Source organism: Lissotriton helveticus, chromosome 2_2, assembly GCF_964261635.1.
Source record: "Lissotriton helveticus chromosome 2_2, aLisHel1.1, whole genome shotgun sequence".
Lineage (NCBI taxonomy): Eukaryota > Metazoa > Chordata > Amphibia > Caudata > Salamandridae > Lissotriton > Lissotriton helveticus.
This window is the reverse complement of record NC_136060.1, coordinates 134,863,914-134,887,179: the sequence shown is the minus strand read 5'-3', so window position 1 is coordinate 134,887,179 and position 23,266 is coordinate 134,863,914. Positions and strand designations below refer to the sequence as shown.

General features: G+C 44.8%; 1 protein-coding gene across 11 annotated transcripts in view; it reads right to left on the bottom strand.

Annotated features, from left to right (window-relative positions):
- Positions 1 to 23,266, bottom strand: part of FRYL (FRY like transcription coactivator) — a 2,496,013-nt gene that overhangs the window by 2,304,330 nt on the left and 168,417 nt on the right. Inside the window, exon 1 of one of the 11 annotated variants that reach the window (XM_078678212.1) lies at positions 6,712 to 7,514. The exons of the other annotated variants lie outside the window; for them this stretch is intronic. Coding sequence (XP_078534338.1) covers positions 6,712 to 6,784 — 73 coding nt within the window. The 5' untranslated portion in view covers positions 6,785 to 7,514. Of the gene's footprint in view, positions 1 to 6,711; positions 7,515 to 23,266 lie in introns of those variants that run through there. 11 annotated transcript variants of the gene reach the window in all.

Sequence of the window (23,266 nt, the reverse complement as noted above, 5' to 3'; positions counted from 1 at the left end):
GTGGATGGAGGGTGACATTCGTATCTTGGCAACTAGGTGTACAATACGGAGAGTACATATCAACGACCAGAAGGGACACCCCGACGCGTTCCCCTTTACAGATAAACCAGGTCTGATCTCACCCCATTGACCAGAACACAGGCACTAGGACATGAGTAATTGGCTCTAATCATGGCGATAAATCGTTCACAGAATCCAAACCGTTCCAATGTATGTAACAAAAAGACCCAATCCATCCAGTCGAAGGCTTTATTTATTTATTTGCAAGATTTATAAAGCATGTAGCTACCCATCAGGGTTTCCTGGCGCTGAAAAGCGAGACAAGCAAGATAAAAAGTGAGTTAGCATTAAGCTTGACTAAAAAGAAAGGTCTTTAGCTTTCTTTCGAAAAGCAAGGAGAGATTGGCAGGTCCTGACTTCCAACGGAAGGGAATTCGACAATTTAGGTCCCAGGAAAGAGAACGAGAAGCCAACCATATGGGTCAGCCACACTCTGGGGACTGAAAAGAGGATACGGCTGGCTGATCTCAGTGTGAGAGAGGGTAGATAAGGCTTAACAAGGTTTCGTATGTACAAGGGACCCAAGCCATGCTGAGCTCGAAACATGTAGCAAAGGACCTTGAATGAGATGCCCTTGCTAACCTTGAGCCAGTGGAGTTGATGAAGCAAAGGGGAGATAGAAGCGTGCAGAGGCAACCGAAAAAGCAGGCGGGTTACTGCATTCTGAATGAGCTGGAGACAACGTACAGAGGTCTAGTCTGCACCCGGATACAGTAGATCACCTTTATCAAGTCAGGAAATCACCAAGGCCTGCAGGACAGTCCTCTGAGCAACCAATGGAATTAGCCAAGGGATTTTCTTTAGCCACTTGAGGATCACAAAGCAGGCAGAGGTGGCTCCTGACACTTGGGGTACAAGAGAAAGCTTGCTAACAATGGTAAAACCAAAGTTCTTAACCTTAGGGACCGAAGCCGTTAAGGGTCCCAAAGAGACAGGCCAGTGGTTGGCTCCCCAAAGCTTGGGATTGTTCCCCAGGATGAGAACCTCGGTCTTAGAACCCTTCAGCCTTAAAGCATTTCTGGACATCCACAGGGAGATGTTATGCAAACCAAGCTTAAGTAGAGAAGGGTCCTGATGTTGAGCAGGTGACAGAGAAACAAAGATTAACAAGCAGAGGACTCAGGATCGAGCCCTGAGGTACTCCAGATGTTAAGGGTACAGAGTTAGACTTAACAGAGTGGGGAAAAACTTGAAAGGAGCAATCATCTTAAAAAGGAAGGCTTTCTCAGCGTCTAACGCCAGTAAAACCACCAGGAGTGATATTTTGGTTGCTTTCTCGATAAGATTATTGTATATGGCATTAAGTTTACCTCAGAGTGCTGTTATTCTCCTCTGAAGAGTGATTAGAATTTTTCTTGTGTGCCTGCTCTGCCATTTGTAGCTGTGCCTCCAATGTTAATCTCTCTTGTATCCTTTGTTTATTTAAGGAGTAGTTAAGTGAAATGCATTTGCTGCAAAACACAGCCCTGAGGGAATCCCAATTGTTAGCCAGGTTGGTGTCCGGAGAGTCATTTGAGAGGAAGTATTCTCTAATGGATTTCCAAAGTTCCTCACGAAGGAGTCAGTCTCGAGCTAAAGCTGCTGGGAAGAACAAGCGTCTATACTTCGAGAGTGTATTGTCCCAAGTCACAGGCAATGTAACCGGTGCATGGTCAGATATAGTGATCGGGTGGATGGACATTGCCTGGCGTGCTGCCGAATGGGCCTTACTTACAAACACAGAATCTAATATGGAATAGGAACAATGGGAGTGCGACAAAAAAGTATAATCACCGATTGTGGGATTGAGAGTGTGTCACACATCTACAAGGCCCAGGGAAGCAATCTCTTGTTTCAGAGTTTTGGGGAGGCAGCCTACCTGTGCCCTGTGTGTGTCGGTATTGTCGAGTCTTGAATCCCAGGTAAGGTTGAAATCTCCCATTAGAAAAATCTCCGTTTGCAAACCCCCACCAGCATTGACGAAACCTTCCTCAAAAATATGGCTTGGTTAGAGTTAGGGACATAAATAGAGGCAAATGTACACATGTGGCCCTGTATCTTACCTTTGACCATTATCACCCTTCCTTCTTTGTCGACTTTATTGCCTTTGGGCTCAGGGAGGTTTGAAAAAAATGTAATCCCACTGTGTTTAGTTGTGGTTGAGGATTTATACATTATGGGATATGTCCAGTGACTCAGTCTGTGTTCTTCTGAACGTTTCATGTGGGTCTCTTGTAAAGCCAGTACATCATGTCTTTAGTCAAGTAAGTATTGCCAAAGTTTAAGACACCTGGCGGGTGAGTTGAACCCTTTGATATTCCATGTTAGTGTGGTGATGACAATGACTAAAATAAGGAGGTGGCAGCGTACGCTGCAGTGTCAGTGGGATACAATTCCACTCCAAGAAATAGAACACTCGATCTCCCTCCACCCAACCATCCAACTCCGCAGTCCATCCCCCGTCTAAATAGCAAAATTGACACCCATGTACCTATAAAACAAAAAAAACAAAAAAAACAGACCCCTGAACAAGTGGGGTAAGGAACACCAGTGGAACTTTCTTACATCATGGAAAAACATTAGAATGGACATATTGGTTAGTTTAGGCATATGGCAAGTTGAATAGAAGCTGTAGAAGGCACAACCAAGCGCCTAGTTCAAAAGACTGTTGGCATCAACTGTTTGTAGGGGCGGGTATATTTTACCTATAGTACTACAGAGTTGGAAGCCTGTGCCCTCCTTAGGAATGGAGTGATGACAACGATGCAGCTTGCAAGACCTGGATTACACTATGGATAGAAAGTTGGCAATCAGTGAGGCACTCCTGTTCAGAACGTTGCCACCACTCAATCAAGCATTTGTAGAGCGCACTATTCGCCCGTGAGGGTCTCAAGTAACTTGGGAGGGGTAGGGCAGCTACAGGTCGAACAGCAAAGTCTTGAGGAGTCTCCTGAAGGACAGCAGGTCCTGGGTCCGGCGCAGGTGGGCGGGGAGGGTGTTCCATGTCTTTGCGGTGAGGTGGGAGAATGATCTGCCTCCAGTGGTCTTTCGGCAGATGCTCGGACGGTGGCGAGGGCAAGATCGGCAGAGCAAAGCTGGCGGTTCGGGGTGTAGAAGGACAGTCGTTCGTTGAGGTATGCTGGTCCGGCGTTGTGGATTGCTTTGTGGGCATGGGTGATGAGTTTGAAGGTGATCCTCTTTTTGACCGGGAGCCAATGCAGGTCTTTAAGGTGGGTGGAGATGTGGCTGTGGCGAGTGAGCCCGAGGATAAGGCATGCAGAGGCGTTTTGTATGCGTTGGGAGTCTCTTCTGGAGTGTAGCCATGGTTCCTGCGTAGAGGGTGTTGCCGTAGTCCAGCCTGCTGCTGACAAGTGCTTGGGTGACCGTTTTCCTGGTTTCTGTGGGGATCCATTTGTAGATCTTGCGGAGCATGCGGAGGGAGTTGAAGCAGGAGGAGGAGGAAACAATATGGACTTGCTGGATCATAGAAAGCGTTGAATCCAGGATCGACCCCCGATTGCCTGCGTGGTTAGTGGGTGTTGGGGCAGCTCACAGCGCGGTTGGCCACCAGGAGTAGTCCCATGCAGAGGGTGTGGAGCCATGGGTGAGGACCTCCGTCTTGTCTGAATTCAGTTTGTCGGCTGGTCATCATCCAATCTGCGACGACCTTCATTCCTTTATGGATTTTGGATTTGGCAGTGTCAGGGTCCTTGTCGAGGGAGAGGATCAGCTGGGTGTCGTTGGCATATGAGACGATGTTGAGGTGGTGTGCTCAGACAATGTTGGCGAGCGGTGCCATGTAGATGTTGAAAAGGGTCAGGCTGAGGGATGATCCTTGGGGTACGCCGCAGGTGATCGTGGTGGCTTCGGATCAGAACAGGGGGAGGCGTACTCTCTGAGTTCTGCCGGTGAGGAAGGAGGTGATCAGTCCAGGGTTTTGCCTCGTATCCCTACATCGTGGAGGCGTGCGCGCAGGGTGTGGTGGCAGACGGTGTCGAAGGCGGCCGAGAGGTCCAGGAGAATGAGAGCCACTGTTTTGCCCTTGTCCAGTATGGTCCTGATGTCAGCGGCGGCGATGAGGGCGGTTTCGGTGCTGTGGTTGCTGTGAAAGCCGGATTGGGAGGAGTCCAGGATGTTGCTCTCTTCCAGCAAGTGCGTCAGTTGTTTGTTGGCAGTCTTCTCAATGACTTTTGCCGGGAACAGGAGCAGGGAGATGGGTCGGAAGTTCTTGAGGTCCTTTGGGTCCGCCTTGGGTTTCTTGAGGAGGGGGTTGATCTCAGCGTGTTTCCAGCTCTCTGGGAAGGTGGCGGTCTCGAAGTAGAGCCACTTTGGAGAGCCGAGGGCTGCTGGTCCCCTGGAGACCACAGTGTCATTATTTGTTCTACGCTACTACGCCGATCGCTATTTAAAATGAACCCCCCTAAGGTGGACATACACAGGAGTACATGGAGTGTTCGGTCCCTTGCCCAATCCGTCCAGTGTACTAGAGCACAAACCTTCATTAAAGTCTAAATGAATTCAAGAACAGATTGAAAATGAACAATATACATCTCAGGTCATGACAACTAGAAAGATCTAATTGAACACTGGTATGCACTAGAGTATATGTGAGTACAATCAATCAATATTCAAGTGCATCTTGTAAGGTCCAGGGAGTCCCATGTACAGGAATTCCATGATAGCAGCAGACTGGGAGTGGTCTTGGAATTAAGAGCGATTGAAGCAACCCCCTTCATGTTGACTCAGTATTATGGATTTACCGTAGACCATCTTCAACCCATCATCTTGTGGCTACCATCACATGGTCCCCAGAAAGGGTACCACGTCTCCTTATGTATGTGTGTAAATAAATGTTACATCTTGAACACTCAGGGTGATTTAGGGGTCCTAGTTAAGAGAGACTTTACACACTTTAACCACAAGTGAACTTTAATTTCCTTTCACTAGGGACAGCAGGCAAAGAAAAACACTACAAAATCATTAATTCGGCAGCACAGAGGTACAGTGAAAGGGTCCTTCAATTCTATAAATGCACACTGCACACCATGGGCGGTGTGCTGAAAAATAGAAGTTTTGTTTCTAATTTTGGGATATGCTTCCAAGCCACCTTACTTGATTGTTCACTACACAAAAAATTGTATTTGCCTCACAATTTAAACTGACAGATGCTGTTTTTCAATGTACTACTGCAAAACTTTCACTCTTTCTAAGAGTTAATAAAAGTCTAACATTATATTAAATAGCAACATACTTTGGTCCAGCATAAAGAGAACTCTTTTTAAACAGGCATTAAGAGTGAGACAGCACACAATGATCCAATGGTAATTACTAGTTAAAGGCAAATTGCATATGGAACATTAGGAACTATACACTGCAATTGTTTACATTGATTCAGACGGTCCTTGGCGGCATTCAGGACATTATCACAAATCAGTCTCTTTCGTGAGAAGTAATACCTTACATCCTAAACAGCTGTTTTATCAGAATGTTCCCGACTTTAAAAAGAGAGATGCCTAAAAAGTTGGCAGGGAGGCAGCATTCTGAAATTAGGCCGTATGAATGTCACTTCATTGTTTAACTGAAAGAAAAAAGCTCAACTATAATAAACTCCTAGCCAACGCTGCAACACCATTCTGCCAGCTAAGCAAGCTGAGCAAGAAGGGATGCGACCACTGCAACTTTATAAAAAATAAAGCATACCCTAAAGTGTTCCATCTGCACAGTACACAGGACACAGAACACAGAACTGAAATGCGGTTGCTTTATGTAACAAGAAACGTTTAATTGCAGTGATGCGCATAAACACACAACATTCAAAAGTCAACAGCAACTTCAAATACAGCAGGGGTCTACCTATATTCTGACATTTAAGCATCTGGATACAGAGTGGCATATAAAGGTACCAGCTTGAAAAGTGTTTTGACTCAAACACAAACCTCAATTATGTTTTATTATAACAATTCCCCACTTTGCACCCAGTCACTGATCAATACAAGCAAATTCCTCCAACACAACGTATTTCGGTTTTCTTGTAATGCAATCTTGCCATTTAGATTAACAAGTGGGGACATTTTGGCATTACATTTTATTAGTAAACACAGTGTTGTTGAAATGTGGTGCTTCTATTAAAACAAGCAATGAGATCCGGCTATTATCACCATAAGTATACGTAGAAAGGTATATAGGCTATAGCTAGTAAGGGATATACTGTACACCTGATGTAATGATTTTTAACTGCTCCCCCTCTTCCCCCCCCCTCCCCCCCCCCCCGTAGTGCGGCACGGGATACAGTAAGCAGTATGGTAGTTTATACAGCAGAGCACATTAAACTAGATATTGACCTTTCATGCTCTATCACCGCAGTCAACCACTAATTTGGATAGATTACAAAACCTGCCCAGGCAAGTTTCCAGCAATATTCGGTTATGTACAATAGTCCGGCTCTGCACCTTCACTATTAAGCGGAATGAGCATCCGCTATAAGTCTTAACATACAGATCACTTAAAGCAACCGTTAATGCAGCTCTGGTTGCAGCAGAGCCGCTACCAGCGCGCAGAAATGGATTTAGTACGGTGAGTTAAGTTACTGCAAAATGCGTATCGTCGCTAACACTTAAATGTCTCGTACGGAGAAGTCGTAATTCTAGTGCACATTGAGGAGGCTATACTTACAGCTACTGCTCCAGGACTTGAGCAAAGACTTTATGCTCATCTCAAAAAACAGAGAATCCTGGAGGCTCAACATGATGCTTCTGGCAGCCAGAGCGGCGGCAGGGGCCCCCGCTTGGTGTGGTGGGAATGCCTCGTCACACGATGGCCTCTCCTCACTGGCGGCAGAAGCAGAGCTTTAGCCTCCGGTGTCGCGGCTTCATTGCCATGCAGTAGCAGAGTGACGCACAAGTGGAGTAAAAACGCTGCTGAATGCAGATGAAGTCCCCAAGTACAAAAAACGCGTACAAGTTTGCAGAGAGGGGCCTGAAGGGCAGCGTCACCTTTCCTCGTGCTGTGACGCAGAGGGGGCACGGCTCGGGACGCGGTGGGGAGATCGGGCTCTGAAATGCAGTACGCAAGGCTGATTTTGTAGGTAAATTGTGTTGGTAAGCGGTCCCGTGCTGTCCTGAAAGGCAACCTTCAACTTGTTCCGGTAGCTTCGGCGGAATCAAAATGGATTAATGAAATGACACCGGAGCAGCGTGTCTCCTTTCGAAAACAGCTGGCGAAAACAGTTACAATCCATTCCGCACTGCTCCCAGCTCGAACAAAAAAAAACGCGGTGCTCGTCTGGCGAGCAGTACATTCTTTCCACAGCACCACACGCCGTCACTGAGCAGTGACTTTTCAGCATGCCTGTGACGAAGCAGAGAACAGCGTCCCTCTGAAGCCACTGGAGATAATGCTGGCTAATGGACCGGGCGGTGATGTAATGAATGCCGGGCCTCGGAGCCCGTATCAGCTCGCTGAAAACAGCACAGCCCGCTGCCAAGTTTCTTCCGGTCTCTTAAGAACCATTGGTCTTTGAGGTCTCATTTCCGAATTGCAGCACCAAGTGAGGAAACGATAAGAAAGAACACTGTTCTGCAAACGTGGACCTAAAATATATATATAGTTATAAAACACACATTTGAATATATTTAGATAGAAATTATACGACGCATGCCTTCTCACATATAATATTAACGCAATTAACTGCTCATTAAGTGTCACATTCGGTCGTGGTTCCTTCAGAGCACATGAGACGGAAAACAAGCTACGTACAGAGTCTCTAAAAAATAAAACGTGAATTAAAGAGAAGTACTGTTATGTCACAATATTCTGTCCTCAGGAAGAACCTTCGAGCAGTTTAGTAACTTAGTAGAATCCAGCTGATATCACTGAACGAGCATTCGTTCGAGGGGGATCTGGGGAGCCCCGTTTCGGATGTGGAATGGGCTGGAAGGGTGGGGACCAGTTTTGCAGCGGTGGGGGCCAGTTTTGTTATTGGGGGCTAGTTTTGCAGAGGTGTTGCAACATCGTGCCCCTCTGTAACAAAAGCAGCAAGCAAGCGTTTCCGGCCTCCCGGTGCCAGGCAGCATTTCCCCAGGGGTTGGTCTGAGAACATTGCCAGGGATGCTTTGGGTTCCCAATCCGGTCCCGTTGAGGATAGTGTCCATTAATGCTTGGTTCAATTTAGTTCATTTTAATTTCATGCACCGCCTGTGGGCCTTAATAAAAATTAGTCCAGACCACCCCCTCAACGTGTCGCAGGTGTTCAGTAGGGGCAGTAGATGTAATGTATCTAGTGTGGGGGTTGCAGGCAGGTGGGGGCCTTCTAGCGGAGAAAGATTGTAAGGTTGAACCGTGATACCACTCTTACATGTGATTTAGCGCCTCAGCTGTATTTACTGGTGCTACTGGTACCAGTGGCGTCACTAGGGGGATGCGGGGGGTGCGGACCGCACCGGGTGTCACCCCATCAGGGGGTGACACCAATCTAGTAAGTTAGCTACTGCTTTGATTAGTCATTAGTGCAGAGCAGGGTGACACCAATGAAAGTTAGCAGCTCACTGCCTCCTGGCCACTACTGCTAGTCAGCGCACTGCAAGGGCACCGCGCACGCCACCCCGCGCCAAGCAAGAACGCTGCGCCAGCACGAGGCACCGCACCAGATACTATGTGATGATCCGGATCGATCTTCACTGCCTGGTGGTGCGATGCGGATGCGTGCGGCGTACGCCGCGTACCCAGCAGTTTGGGTCCCAGGGCCGTCAATCTAATTTGCGCTACCAATGACGGCCCTGGGACAGACCCTGCGCGCTGTGCGCAGTGCGCACCTGCTGCTCCCTCTCTGACGCTGTCATGCGCAGTGGTGCGTCGTCGTGAGAATAAACAAGTGATACCGACGACATCAGAGACCACCATCATTCGGACTTTTTGTTGATATCGTGATTGGATTCGCGAGCGCCGTCGTGGTCTCTCCAGTATCCCCTTCAAAATATGGGACGGTGAGAGAGATAAGTAATATTTATTTATTACAGTAAGTGCAAGAACTAAGTTAAAAATGTGGCAGTGCAGTGGCACACAAATGATCATGCTTTTTGATTACTGGCACAATGACAAACGAACGCGCGGGTGACCGTGCACCACCAGGCTAAAGCTTTCTAACCTTCGCGTTGGGCAGACAGTCACGAAAGGCCTTGGGCCCCAACATTAAAGAGGAAACGCGGCCTAAGGTGATCTGCAAGAGGCATGTGGCGCCTAAGAAATCGCAAATAAATATATGCACTGAAACTCACACCAGAACAATAAACAATGAATGACAGACAGCTGCGCACAAAGCCACTGCAAAAAAATCCGACAATAGAAGGGCTTCTCAATCGCCATTTTAGTTCGAAAAATGAAGAAACAGGCTACTAGGAAGGTGCATGAGAACATGGACGGGTGCAGAGGGTGTGGGTTGGCATTAATGAGGTGAATATAGCATGCTAGATATCATACAGGATGGGAACACATCTATGGAGAGGAGCGGTGTAGTAAAGAGGGACACTGGTAGGACTTGTTTTAATACACTAATATCTGCCTAAAAGGAGGGAACTCCAAAAACTGAAAAATTAAAATCCGACAACTTTAAAGGGCATTACATTATACTTTAAGGGGTATTTGTGCTTTTTCTCAAACTACTGTGGGGAATCAAAAGCTAGGTCATGAATCATGAAGTTTGGTCCCCTTGAGCAGAGAAAGGTGGCTGTGTGTTGTCCAACATACCATCATAGGCTGAGACAGACTAGAGTCCAAGGTCACAAGCCAAATGAAGCACAAAAATCAGCATGAAAACTGGAAGCATTTTTTCCGTAGTTGCAAAGCTTCACTGGTCAGATATAATTAGGCAAGACGTCCTCCAGGGTCAGCCCTTCCAATAATCCCAGCTCCTTACCAGCCACCACTCCCTCTTTCCGGTTTGGACCTTTTCTCCCATCTTTTACAGCCAGCCCGGGCCCCCCCACCACACCTCATGATCATTGATGTGCCCCCTAAATGCGACTTGTGAACGCTGATTGAAAACACGGTGTAGTCAAGTCACAAAACAAGCTCTCATCACCTTGTAATCAGCGCAGGGTTCTGAAAGAGATTATCCATTTAAATCAACACCCTCGATGTGGTGGACATGAAAAAATCTTAGACAGCCAAGATGCAGCCAGGCTGGCAGTGGCATGTGGAAGAACTGACACAAAAGAAGGACTTTCTTCTTAGCATTCAGCCATGGCCTTCTGTGCTGCACACTTCCTCCCAACAATTGCAGCCATGTCGAGACTGTTGTTTTGGAAGGGTGCAACTCATGATGTATAGGAAGTGCAGGTGCTTTTCTGCTGTACCCTGCCAGCCGGTCAGAGTTAATATCAAACACCAGGAGCGGGGCCTGCCGCCTGCATGCTAATTGTAAAGGTCTCCCTGTCCCCACCTTTTCTTAAGTCGTTATAGGGGTGGGGGGTTCAGACAGTTAGTATCACAGGCACCACCCTACTATGACATGCGCCAAAGTGGGGTACCTTACCATCCCAGCCCCCACAAGGTCTTGAGTCGGGGCCACTCGAAAAGCTGTAACCATTAAAGCCCACCTTTCAGCCACCATCAAGCGCCACTGCCCACTGCCCAACACCTGCCTGCTTCACGCTGCCCTGTAGGGCGGCCGACCCTGAAGCTGGAGAGCCGGGTTGCTGTCCGGCAGGGAGGGCCAACACACGGAGCCTCATTCTGGCCAAATCGCACATCCCTGTGCCTAAACATGAAGGAGCCCCCCTGTAATATCTAGGTAAAGAAAATTCCCTCCCCCCATCTGTACTTGATCAATCCCTTCAATCGTTGTGAACACAATGTTGTGCAGATTCAATACAACCGGTATTCGCACATTCTATGGGTTTATAATGCTAAACGGAGGGTGTTGTATCCGCAGTGTTCATCGTGTCTCTTTTGTAAAGCAGTACAGATGTCTAAGGTGGTTATTTAGACAGACCGTGTTCGGTACAGTGGGCATTTTGTTTCACAAAAGGTGTAACCCATGCTCCTTCTAGCACAATAGGAATGCAGGCACATCTCATGGTGTGCCCAATGGCAATGAGGATGATGCTCTACAGAAAGACTATCAGATTTTGTGCACTTGATCCTTTTCAGATTAACACAGTGGGTGTGTAGACAAATCTACCTGGGTGGGAATATAACGATGCTCTCCAGTTGACAAAAAAGGGCAACTTGGCAGATCTTTCTAATGAGTGTTGCCGGGGGCTGCGCGGTAATGGCATTTTGTTTGCTTTGATACTTGCACAAGTGCCACCATTGCCTACGAACGTAACGTTTGTTCTTGTGCTTGAGTGTCTACCATATATTGCAGTATTATACCTCTTCTAATTGTACTTTGTTTTCTCTTGAGCAGACTTCACTATTAAATAGTTTATTGGGATTAGACTGTAGACACTTGGTGCAGAGATCTTTGTTTACCCAACAAATTCCAAAGCATTGTAGCTGTAAGATAACTTTGGTGGTGAATACACGCTGGCGAGATCTGTGTGCAGTGTAGTTACAGGCCGGCCTGACTCATACAAAGTATAAAGAGACAGAGTTAATGTGATGTCCGAGCTGCAAAGTGAAGCATGCACCATGCAGGTCACAGATTTGTATTTTACGTAGGAAGCTCAGCCAGTTACTGCTTTCATTGCAGACATTCTTGAGTGAGATAGGTCTCAGGTTACCATTGTAATATACCTGCTTAATGAATTATGAACCATCTTTAAGGAATTGCATGCTAACTGCAAGGTATAAGTTTAGAGACAGTTCTTTTTGCTCAGTATTTCATTATTCAAATTTTTCACAAAAGTGTTCCTTTAGTAAGAAAGACGCATTAGTAATTGCTTTTATACATTGTTATTAGTTTAATTACTCGTGTAGATAATGCATCTGGCATTCAGACAGTGGATGTGAAGCTCTTACATTCAGGGATTGGAAAATTCAAAACCTGCCTTCAGTCATAGTTTATCTTTTAAGCACTTGTAACCTGCACACGTCACTTTTTTCTCCAGAAATGCACCGTTCGCAACCTCATGTATTTTGTTTGCTCACAATTGTCACTTTTGCCTTTTGTAACTTAACGTTTGCTTTTGTAATTTGTTCACTTGTAATTTTCTCCTCATGTTTCATTACTGTTCCTATTGTGAAGCGCTCTAACGCCTTTGGGTAAAGTCTGCGCTATATAAAAACGCATAAATAAATTGAAGACCAGAAGACCCTGCCCATCCAGCCTCCTAGGCTAGTCCGGACCCGGGCGGTGCATTGTGCTTGCAGTTGCACATGGCCGGCTGCATGATTGGGTGCAGGCCAGGCCTTTCCTTGAACTCGTCATTTCACTTGCATGTGGTTCACTTCACAGTTAGTTCACTTCATACGTATACTATGAAGTGAACTGCTTTGGCTGAAATATGCCTGCTTTGCTGGCCGGTCTTCATCCTGCTGCCTTATTGTCCATCCTGGCAGTGGCAGCTTTTATGTCCCTGTGCTTTTGGCTGTGGATTTGTGTTTCTGCTGACTTGTGATTTGTTATTTTGGTCATTCCCTCGGTTGGGGCCCTGCTTCTCTGGGTACACTGGCTGTGCCATTTCTCTTGTGGGTTTCTGGTCTGTTGGAGGTAAAATCGGCGTTATGGGGTTACCAGTTGGAAAATAGAGCATTCATGCTGCGCCCTTTTAAGTGCCCACAAAGAGAAGAGAGGAACCAGATTTTAAAGTGAAAGAGACAATCACGAGATGAAAATATGGTCCTGTGATTTCATCACGTGCCGCAGTAAAGAGAAACTGTATGAACATATATATATTTGCCATCTGTGTCCACTGGCGGACTCGGAGTGGAGGAGGTCCGTGCGGTAAGTCGTGAGAGGGTGACACCATGAGTTACCGGCACCGGGTGACACCAACCCTAGTGACGCCACTGACTGGTACACCCCAAAAACGTCAATTGACATACAAATTTATGCAGCTGGCAATAGTACTGGCAAGGAGGCATGTAGTAATTACTTGGATGATGAAGATGGCTCCTTTGGAGGAGCTTTGGGTTAGAGAGGTCTCAGAATGGGTGGTGGCAGGGGAAACGCAAAATTGTTGCATTAAAACAGATGCCAAACTTCCAGTTGACTTGGAAACCCGGTGTTGGTTTGCAGAAAGTTCTTGGAACCCGGAGGGAGGTGAGAAGAGGGATGATGCAGAGGCCAGTGATGACTCAATGTAACACTTGGATACCCTATGTGGAGGTGTTCGATACAGATTTAAATTTGATTTGTGACATTTTACTATGGGGCAGGGCTATGTCTTTGCTTCCCTCACAGAATCTTAATTCTGTAATTTGGAAATTCATATGGGCCCTGTGTGGTCCTGATGGGTCTGTATTACACCTTGCTGAGTTGCTGCTACGTTGTTTATGGTTTTGTTTCTAACATAACAAAAAGGTTAAAAAAATGTAAACAGTTAAATATAGTCTAAAAGATGGATGCATAATACTAGATGTATCACACTACTATGAATTTTATGAAACAGTTTATATGGAGAGACTTTGGAACAGTAACCTCTCCGTATCTTTTGTAAGAATTTTTTGCTCTCAGAACACTAGAATGGATATTGAAAAATAAAACTGAACTCTAGGAATCTCGCACTGCTAGAAATGGCAGGGCCAAGTAATGAATACTATGCAGGTACCTTGAAAGATGGTCTGCTCAGTAATCCCAATAGGCCTCCTCTTCCAGTGTGACGCAAGCCTAGTATTCCAGTGGTCTCTACTACTCCATCTTACTGGCTGCATCATTTAATGTGAACAAGATCTTTAAATAATGCAGCCCATAGGGCAGATTATAACTCAATGCTTGAAAGCTCCAGTAGCATTAAACAGAAAATTCACTAATCTGGACCTGCTCGTCAATGGATTCAGAGTATGGGATGCAATCAGTAGATTATTGACTTTCCGGCCATAGGATCAGACTTTGAAGTGTAATTAGTAAAATATGCCAGGACGGTCTTCAGCCAGATAAAACCATGAATATATTGGACAATCCAGTAATAAAGTGCTAACTGAAAGTAGACTGGACAGCTGCATCTCAGGCCGCATCAGAAAACAGTGAAAAATAGTTCTAAAACGTATGCACCGCATTACCAATTCAATCGAGACTAAAGATCATGGTGCTCCAGTGATTCAAAGAAGAAAACTACCTTTAAGAATTAACAACAAGATGGATAAGTGCCTAGCGTTTGTAAACCAAATGTATTTCATGACCCTCAATGCTGAAACAAACCTTCAAAACCACCAATGTCCATGATCAAATGCCCACGCAAACCTGCAGAGGTTGTGAAAACTTCTATAGCTCCATGACTGTAATGGTGCAGTGTCGAGCATGAAGTGTTAAACCAGAAATATAAACATACAAATTGAAATTAATGAGCAAGCCCCACTAAGGCAGAAGCAAACAGAATATTAATCAATCAAGTGAGACAGTCCAAGCGAATAATTTGCGCACTTTTTCCCATTCAATCCACAGGCTTCTCTTTATTAAGGCTTTTGGTTTCCTTAATGGTGTCCCATTACTTATCTGTAGTGTGGCTCCAAACGTTGAAACATGGGAGAGCTGGTGTAAATTCTGGCTTACCTACAATATATTGTGCCATTCTAAGCCAAATTACTTAAACTGTCTATGGCAGAGTAGCTGGAGGCAATAAAGTTTACAGTGTGTTAAACACAATCAATTCCTTCACTCATCTGAAAATGCCTACCTTTTGCCTTCCAAAAGCCATAACCTATTTGAAGACTTCGTCTTGGGTGGAACAAGATATCTTGGTAGAATTAAATCTCGCCTGGATAAGAAAAACATTTGGTGTTGCTTTGCACCCTAAATACGATACACATATACCACAACCGTACTATCTGCCTGTTCATGATAAAAAGTAGAAAAAGCATTGGCAAAATCTACAAGTCTCGCCTTGTTTTTTTGTTTTGGCAATGCTTTTTGAAGAAGTGCAGCATAAAAAAAAACATGCACAAGCATAATTACAGGTGATCGGCAAATTTTGCTTTTCCAATAGCGGAACAGTCAACCAGCGAGACATGAGGCGCAAGGGCAGAGGAGCAACTGAAGAGCTGGGGGTGGTGCAGGTGGGGAGCTACTAGAGCAGGTGGTAGGTGGGGAAGCAGCAGAAGAACAGGTGGAGGAGTGAGTTGAGTGTAGTAGTAGTAGAAGTAACAAAGGAGCAGGGATGGGTCAAGTGGGGAAGCAACCGAGGATTGGGTGGGGAAGAGCAAACAACGAGTGAGTGGAGGTGAGTCGGGTGGGAGAACAACAGAGGGGAAGTAGGTGAAAGAGGGTACCGTGCATAAAGCAATGGAGGAGTGGATGGGGTAGCAACAGAGGAACTGGTGGGGTGGAGTGGAAAGGCGTGGGCTGGTGATGGAGCAATGGAGGAGAAGGTTTGAGGTGGGTTGGGCGAGGTAGCAATAGAAGAGACAGGGAGGGTGTGGAGAAACCAACGCAGGCAGGGACAAGGTAGCAATGGGGGTCCACGAAAGAGCAATTTGGGATGTAGAGCAGCCTGGCAGCAAATAGTACCAACTGGGCACTCCCCCAAAAATAAATAAGAAAGAAATATTCATGAGATTGTAAAGGTTTGGGGAGAAACAAAGTGTTGTGGGTTGGGGCAGGTGAAGCAAGGGGAGATGTGGGTATTCGTGTGGGAAGAAGCACACAAGAGAGAAAGTAAGCAAATATGCACTAACAGTGCTAAATGAAAAGAAAAAGTAATTCCCTAAATGCCAGCAGTGGAAGAACACAAGTCAGCCAATCAAAAGGATGATAAAGAGGCTATGCTACAGGAAAGGGAGAAACATAAGAAGAGGAAGGCAAGCCATCGAATGAGAATCAAGCAAATGAGCAAAAATAAAACTCTAAACCCACTCTAAGGTTTTGGTATGCTGCAAAATAGGATTTCGTTTACAGCCAGTTAAAAGCTGTCAGATAGACCAGACCTAAACAACACAAATATTATCTTGCATGCTAGTCCACGAAGAAGAGGCCATTCTATAGATTCTTAGATTCTCCCTCCTCCTAAAGTAACATGAGAGCCACTGACATTGTTCTTGACAATGATCATACCCTGTATGAGCAAAGAATGTTACTAGGCCTGTGTCCATAAGTGTACTACCGTCTACATAGCTAAACTGGGTCCAAGGTGGATGTGCCCTTAAACTCTGCAGGAGGTTCCGATCTGTTCCTTCCTACGCAACAGTCAATATCACGGCTTGGTGCTACAAACTTGCAGAGAACCGTCCCATTGCCTCACAGAAGAACACACTTTGCGCACAACTCCTAAAAGAGCAGGGGTTCCAGATTGCAAGGCGGAGAACTATACCCTCCCACACTCTTTGCGATCCAAGAAGATACATCCATCTTCAAGCCAAAGGATGCGAAGACTCTTGAGTGGGCATTGTGAGGTTGAAGGTGTAGCTGACATAGGAGACTGTCTGGTTGATGGAGGTGAGTAAGCAAACTGGGCAGCCAGAACCGACCCCAGATAAGGAAATTAGAGACTAGAGTAGGTGAAGCTCCTATAGAGTTTGCCATTCAAAAGTCCAGATGGAAGGAGAGCCATCAACAACTAACTCTTGTTTTGGCAGATTTTATTTGAGAATGTTAATGACCATCCATGTGACAATTCCCTTTATACATTCCTGAATGGTTTTGGCCTGAGCTAGGTGGCTAACTGGACAATCTGGGTATAATCCGTGCAGGATAGAAAAGAAAATATGCTTATAGAAAAACAATGATCATAAGAATCATAGCTAATAATGGACAAACTAGCTTGAAAAAATTCAAACAAAAGTATAGGACAATCTGATGAATGTATGAGGAATGAATGGAGACTTACAATGGACAGAGAAATCAAAGTAATCTAACAGACTAGCGAAGAGTGAGGGGATAGGCAATCTTTGCAAGCAACTCAGTCCATGTCCAACGTTTAATCTGCATTTTACTTTATAAATTAGGTAAAATGAACATTCATCTTTCCTGTAAAGCATCTATGACCTGAACCAAAATGCATTCATTCGCATTGTGGAAACGGATTAATCAATTATAAGAAATGGTTTGAGACTCCATCCAATGCAAATAAACTGTATGAGGCAATTGCAAACTCAGCTCACAAACACAAACAGAAACCACTTTTTAGGTTTCGCCTGTCGAAAGCTGCGCACCGCGCAGCTTTTCGGGCAGGCGAAATCTAATGTTTGCAGTATGTGTGTGTTGTCCCACCCTCTCTTTCCATTGGCTAGCTCCATAAATGGAGGCTAGCCATTGGAAGAGAGATCTGCTCGTCATTCTGCGAGCAGATTCGTGGGCGTTCCCGCGATTTTTACTCATCCCGCCCCTTTGCGATCGTCATGCTCGTCATGATCGTTGTTTTCGTCTTTTTCGATATGCCTTTAGCCGGATTGGTGGTGTTTTTATTTGCAATCAGGTAAGCAGCATTTTGTTTATATTTTAAACTGTTTGTTTTACATCTTTGTGTGTCTCGTTGCTGCCTCGTGTTTTGAATGTTTCGCTTTGCACGGTATGCTTGTAACTTGTGCCCGTTCCCGCCCCCTCCCGCTGTCCGTCCGCCATTAACCCGCCCTCCCGCTGTCCGTCCGCCATTAACCCGCTGTCCGTGCTTAATGCTTGTTTATGTATGCCTTGAGTTGGTTGTAGACCTCCTGACTCTTGCTGCCCCCATGACCGCTATGCTTTCTAATCCAATTACACTGGCTGTTGCCGTTTCTTCTACGTCATGTGCTCATTGTAACGGCTGATTTTGGGGATTAGTTTAGACCTTGAGTTTTCAGTTGAGTGCCTATTGAGAGGGGTTTAATCTCTCCACAAGCCTGGCGGGTTTTGCGCTTTGGTTTTCAACCATCGCTTCACCGGAAAACAGATATCCGCTCGGAGGAAGGGGGCGGTGTGGGGAGAGAGGTATGGAGCCGCATTATATCCACATGTGCATGGTGAAGTCTGTACCGGAACATGTCTGTAGCGGAACAACCAATGTTTTAATAATAATAACTTACCTTTTAGAGCGCCTGCACCCAGTTGCATGAACACACAATGATGGGGCCCCCTGCAGAATGTGATGAGGGGCCCTTGAGTCTCACATATCTCACAGATGTTCATTGCCTTTGGCCGGAAGGGGGCTGTGCGAGGCTCCTGCTGCTCCTGACCACCACCGCTGTAGTCCCTGAGGCCTCGTCTAACATGGAAGTCTGCCTTTTCCCCCTCCCCACTACCCCACCTCCCCACTGCTCTCGGTGCACACAGCTCCGTCAATGCACCTCAGCCCTGACCAGTGCTCACCACCCCACCAGATTCATGCATCCTGTTGTATCTCATCCTGCACCCCACACTTTTCTTGCACAGGCAGCGAAATGAAATGCAATATGTATCACATTTGCGAGAGATTAAGCTAATGGCAATGTAATTGACAATGCCATTTATTTATATGTTTTCAAAACCAACACAAATAAAAATGTTGTCATTTACAATGCCAATAGCTCAAACTTTTCCAAAGGCGAAACCATTGCATTGTAAATGCTTGTTTTTTAGCATCAACTATGGCAGCACAAGTTCTATTGCAAAATTGAAACGGGAATCTCTGGACCCTGCAGTCTCTTAGATTAGAGACGGCTCTTTGCTAATTGTTTCTCAATCAATAGGTGCGTTTCCTCAAGGCAACTTCAAGTGACTGAATTCATTTAGAATTTACAAATTGAACCACCCCAGGAGTTTATGGGTTGTGTTTCATATTTTAGATTAATGGAATATTCTTTTGCATCACTTACCAACAAAAGCAGCAACATTTACCAATACTACGACAATAAACCTGTTTTTAAGCCTCTTCCACTCCATCTGACGCCTCAAACACTGGTTAAGCCTCTCCAAAACCTGGATATCGATCACCTAAGTGAAGGTCAACCTAACCAGGGCAAAATTCCTACTATTCACTAAGATCAATATTTGAGACATAAACTGGACTTCGTCAAATCCCAAATTTCACCCAATGTCAAGTGACTGATACACCATGAACAGTGACCTCACCCGATAGAACACATCTCCAAAACAATCAAGACAGATTCATACCTGCTCTTTCTACTAAAGTGAAACCTTTGCTCCGAAAAGGGACTTCAGAACTGCCATTCAAGCGGTTGTACTTTTGCACTTTAATGGTGCCAAAATACTGCCCCACAACGTCCCACCTTAAGAGCATCCTACCTACTGCAGCATGCTTCATATCAAGTGCCGGGAGATATCGGCCATGTCACTCACACCCTGACGAAATGCCACTAGCTTCTCTTGACAACCTACACCATCTTCAAACCAGGTGAATCTACAATGCTGCTTCGAGGGATCACACCCAACATGGCTGCTTACCTCACCTCCTCTAGGCAGTGACTTTCATACTGGAGACCAGTGTGAAAGAAAACATTTGATCAGAAATAAAGCGGTCTTCATGGAGTTTAGTTGCATTACTTGGCTGACTGCAATTGTACATTTCGAGCTCTCCTGCTTTAAGGACCTCTCATTCCCAGTAGGATGCTCTACATCCACATTTTTACCCACTTGCCACTGAATTCCCACTTCATCTTCTCGATTTGTTAAATTAAAAAGACAAATTAAGAATTGCAGTTTTTGTAAAATCAAACAAAATCATGCTTCAACAGTCAATACTTTTACATCTTAGAATTATGAACTTTTGTGATTTTTTTTATTTTTTTTATCTCCTATTTGCCACAAAGTGCACTCACTGACAATGTCCCCAACCTACTTTGCTATATTTAGCTTTATTACATTTATTTACTACTATGGGACACAAAATGTACTAATTTAGAGCATAACAAGGGAGATGCATTTTAGGCCAGTGGTTCCCAAACTTTAAGAACACATTTTCAACACCCCTCTACCGTTAATGGACGCGAGGCATGCGATTTTTGAATGCAACTAAAGCATGGTGTGGTAGAGCACTGCCATTTACTGATCACACATTTTCCACTAAAATGGATACTAAATATGCCCAGTTTTACTGATAAAATTATATTTCACACAAATAATGTGTGGAAATTTGATTTCTGTGAATATTTATAACTTGTGCATTACCAAGTAAGTGTCTTAGTTTGTTTTGATCCTATAAAAATCTGTTTCCAGCACACTTCAGAACGCCATAAAAAGCGCTTAATTTTTGCTTTCCTAACTGCTAGGTGCATACATTTCATATACAGGTTTTTATATTGTGTTGTGTATTGCGAAAAACAACACCCTATATTTTCACATAATTCACTTTAAAAACTCCTCTCACTTTGCAGTCAGACATCTGACCGGTCTCTGGATCACCAACAAACGTAAAGTTAAACACAGAATGCAAAGCATCTTTAATGCTCTGACTTTCGTGTCCCACCAAAATTAACTCGTGGCCCACAATTTGGTAAACACTACATTAGGCCCTTTCAAATTCACACTTTTGGTTATTAAATACAAGATCACAGAGCGAGCCCAGGGGGAAATCTAGAGGTTATGTACGCAGCAGGCCTGTGTTTCTGAATGCCAAGACGAGTAGGTCAGAGTTAACAACGTGTGCAGTTTTCCTAGAATACTGTGTGATTTGGGGCTAGCTTCAGAAGCCTTCTGGTCCATTTACTAAAAGTTTACCTTCTATTAAAATAATGTCTTGGCCAGACTGCGGTTTTAACCAGAGATTAGCAAGTCAGTACTTTCTGGGGCTCATTCTGGTCCAGGTTATGTTTTTGGTAGTGGATAAAGCCGAACTAATGACTTGGGTGATCAATGTTTGAGTAAATATATGGTGTACTAATGTCTGATTACGTAATATTTAGGAACATTGCTGTTTTAACATGCTAGGTAAAGTAAACATAATTTCAGGTGATTAAAATGAAGGATTTATTTTTGCCAAGGAGGTTCCACTTTCCATTGAATTTTACGGATAGCCCCTTTCTGCTGTGTGTTTAATAACGTCTTTATAATTTTAGTACACATGAAAAGCGTAACCGACGCCCAGTCTGCGCTGATCTTAAACGCAAGACGAGCTCGCACGCCGCAGGGTCAGCCATTCACAGCCAGAGAGGCTCACGCTCCAAGAAGATGCGCGGGGCTAAGGGATCCCATCTGCTCCCGTCAATGTATTCAGCGGAGCACGACCAACAGAGATCAGCCAATGCAGACAAATTGCTACGCCGTCGCGGGTTGGAGAACAGGAAAGGCAACGTACAGATTTGCGTGTCCAGCAACTTACTTTCCAGTAATGTAGGTGGGAACAAGAACCAGCACTGGAGCGGCAGCAATCTTGGAGTAGCACAGCATAATTACTCAAATAGCAATTTGGAAGTAGCAAACAAAAAATGCTTTAAGAAGTGGTTTTCGGAGATTAGATTTCATTAAAACAGGAAGACACTGAATATCATAAAGGAAGAAATTAAAACCATGATATACAATTTTGTATATTCCCCCTGCACCCATGCAAGTTTCATCAGAAGAAGCAGTTTGAGGTCAATGTCGACAGTTAACTGAGGGAATGGTTACAGATAAGAGTAAATAGGCGTTTGTGGAAGAAATCGCAAGATAGCTTCCAAGGCTGTTACAACTGTTTTTATATTAAAGCCCTCTAAAAAGATTAACTTGTTAGAAAAAAAAGCAAACAGGGGAAGAGGACAATGTATATTGGTCTCTGTATGACTCAGGCAAGTTTGCGTTGGTGAAAAACAAAACCAGCATTGGTAATGCATCAGTTTCGCCTATGTAATGAATAAAGTGCTGTTTTCATTAATCATCGTCTGAAAGAAGGAAAGAGCTCCCTGACCAATAACAGTGGAGCAGATGTGGCGCAGCGGCCAAAGCTGCTGGCTCGAGAACTTGGGATCCCGGTCCGAGTCTGGGCACCGCCCAACATCCTCTGATTCTATGCAAATCACTTAATCTCTCTGGTGATAAATTGTCCTAAATACGAGGCTATAGTAAAAGGCAAAACGTTATGAAACTATAGTTCCATCAAAGCAGATGTTAACAGTATTTCGGCAGCAGGAAACTGATAAGAGAAGCAGACACCGAACAAGCTTTGTTAAATGCAGGTAAATATGCTACAGCCAACAGAAATGAAGGAAAGGTAAGTGGCACGCACAGATAACAATGAGAAGCCAGGAAAGAGAGGAGGCAGGATTCAAATCCCTTTTAAGTTTATATTAAATAGATTTCTCAAGCATAGCACAAGCGCTGTACAGGAGAAACCAACAAAAAATAAAGCTAATTATACAGAGTTTTTGAAAGCAAAAACATTAAGTCTGCAAAATGGGAATGAGATGATGCACATTCACTTTGGCACTTGCAAATAGGCTACTGGGGCATTTACCATTCATGCCAGACACCAGCATATACAGTCCAGTGGTGGTATATCTAGGAACGGCAGAGCCATGACTGGAATTGTGTAGGAGAGCTATCGTATTAGGAAAAAAAAAACTTTTCACAAACAACTCTAGTGCCTAGAGAGTATCCTTAAGAAAAGTAATCTGCAGAAAGAAGAATTCATCACAAAGCACTGCAGTTATGTTTCAAACATACAGGGAAATGTCTGGAATTACTTCGTTTGGCCAAAATTCAAATGTTCTGTGGAATCCTTAAGCTGACTGAAGTTCATACAAGATTTCTTTTTCGCGCCGTTGCTGAATTCCCTGCACACATGGATGTCCAGCGTGGGATCAGTGTGTTTATTTTCGAGAGCTCACATTTAGAGCAATTTCGAGCACGCTGTGGTGGAGGCTGTAATGGTAACCCTCACAGAAGACCACATTATCCAGCACTGTAGCGTAGGCAGTGTACAATGACCTCAGCAGCATATACATGCTTGTCCTTGCCCCCCACTCGCAGCGACATTCACTTACGCACCAATGAAGGTACCGAGAACAAACACTGCTACGAACATGCAGCGAGCTGGGCGGGCAGAACCACTAATGCACACTCACGTGAGCTGCAACCCCACCGGACACACTTCTATACAACCTCCTTTAAACTGTAAGGAATTAAGACAAAAACATTGCTACCCGTGTTCGCCTAAAGTTAGAGACTGACGGAAATAGACACAGCCACTTACAAAAAGCATTTTCAAACCTCCATTCTTTTGCACATACGCAGACTACTGTTCACACG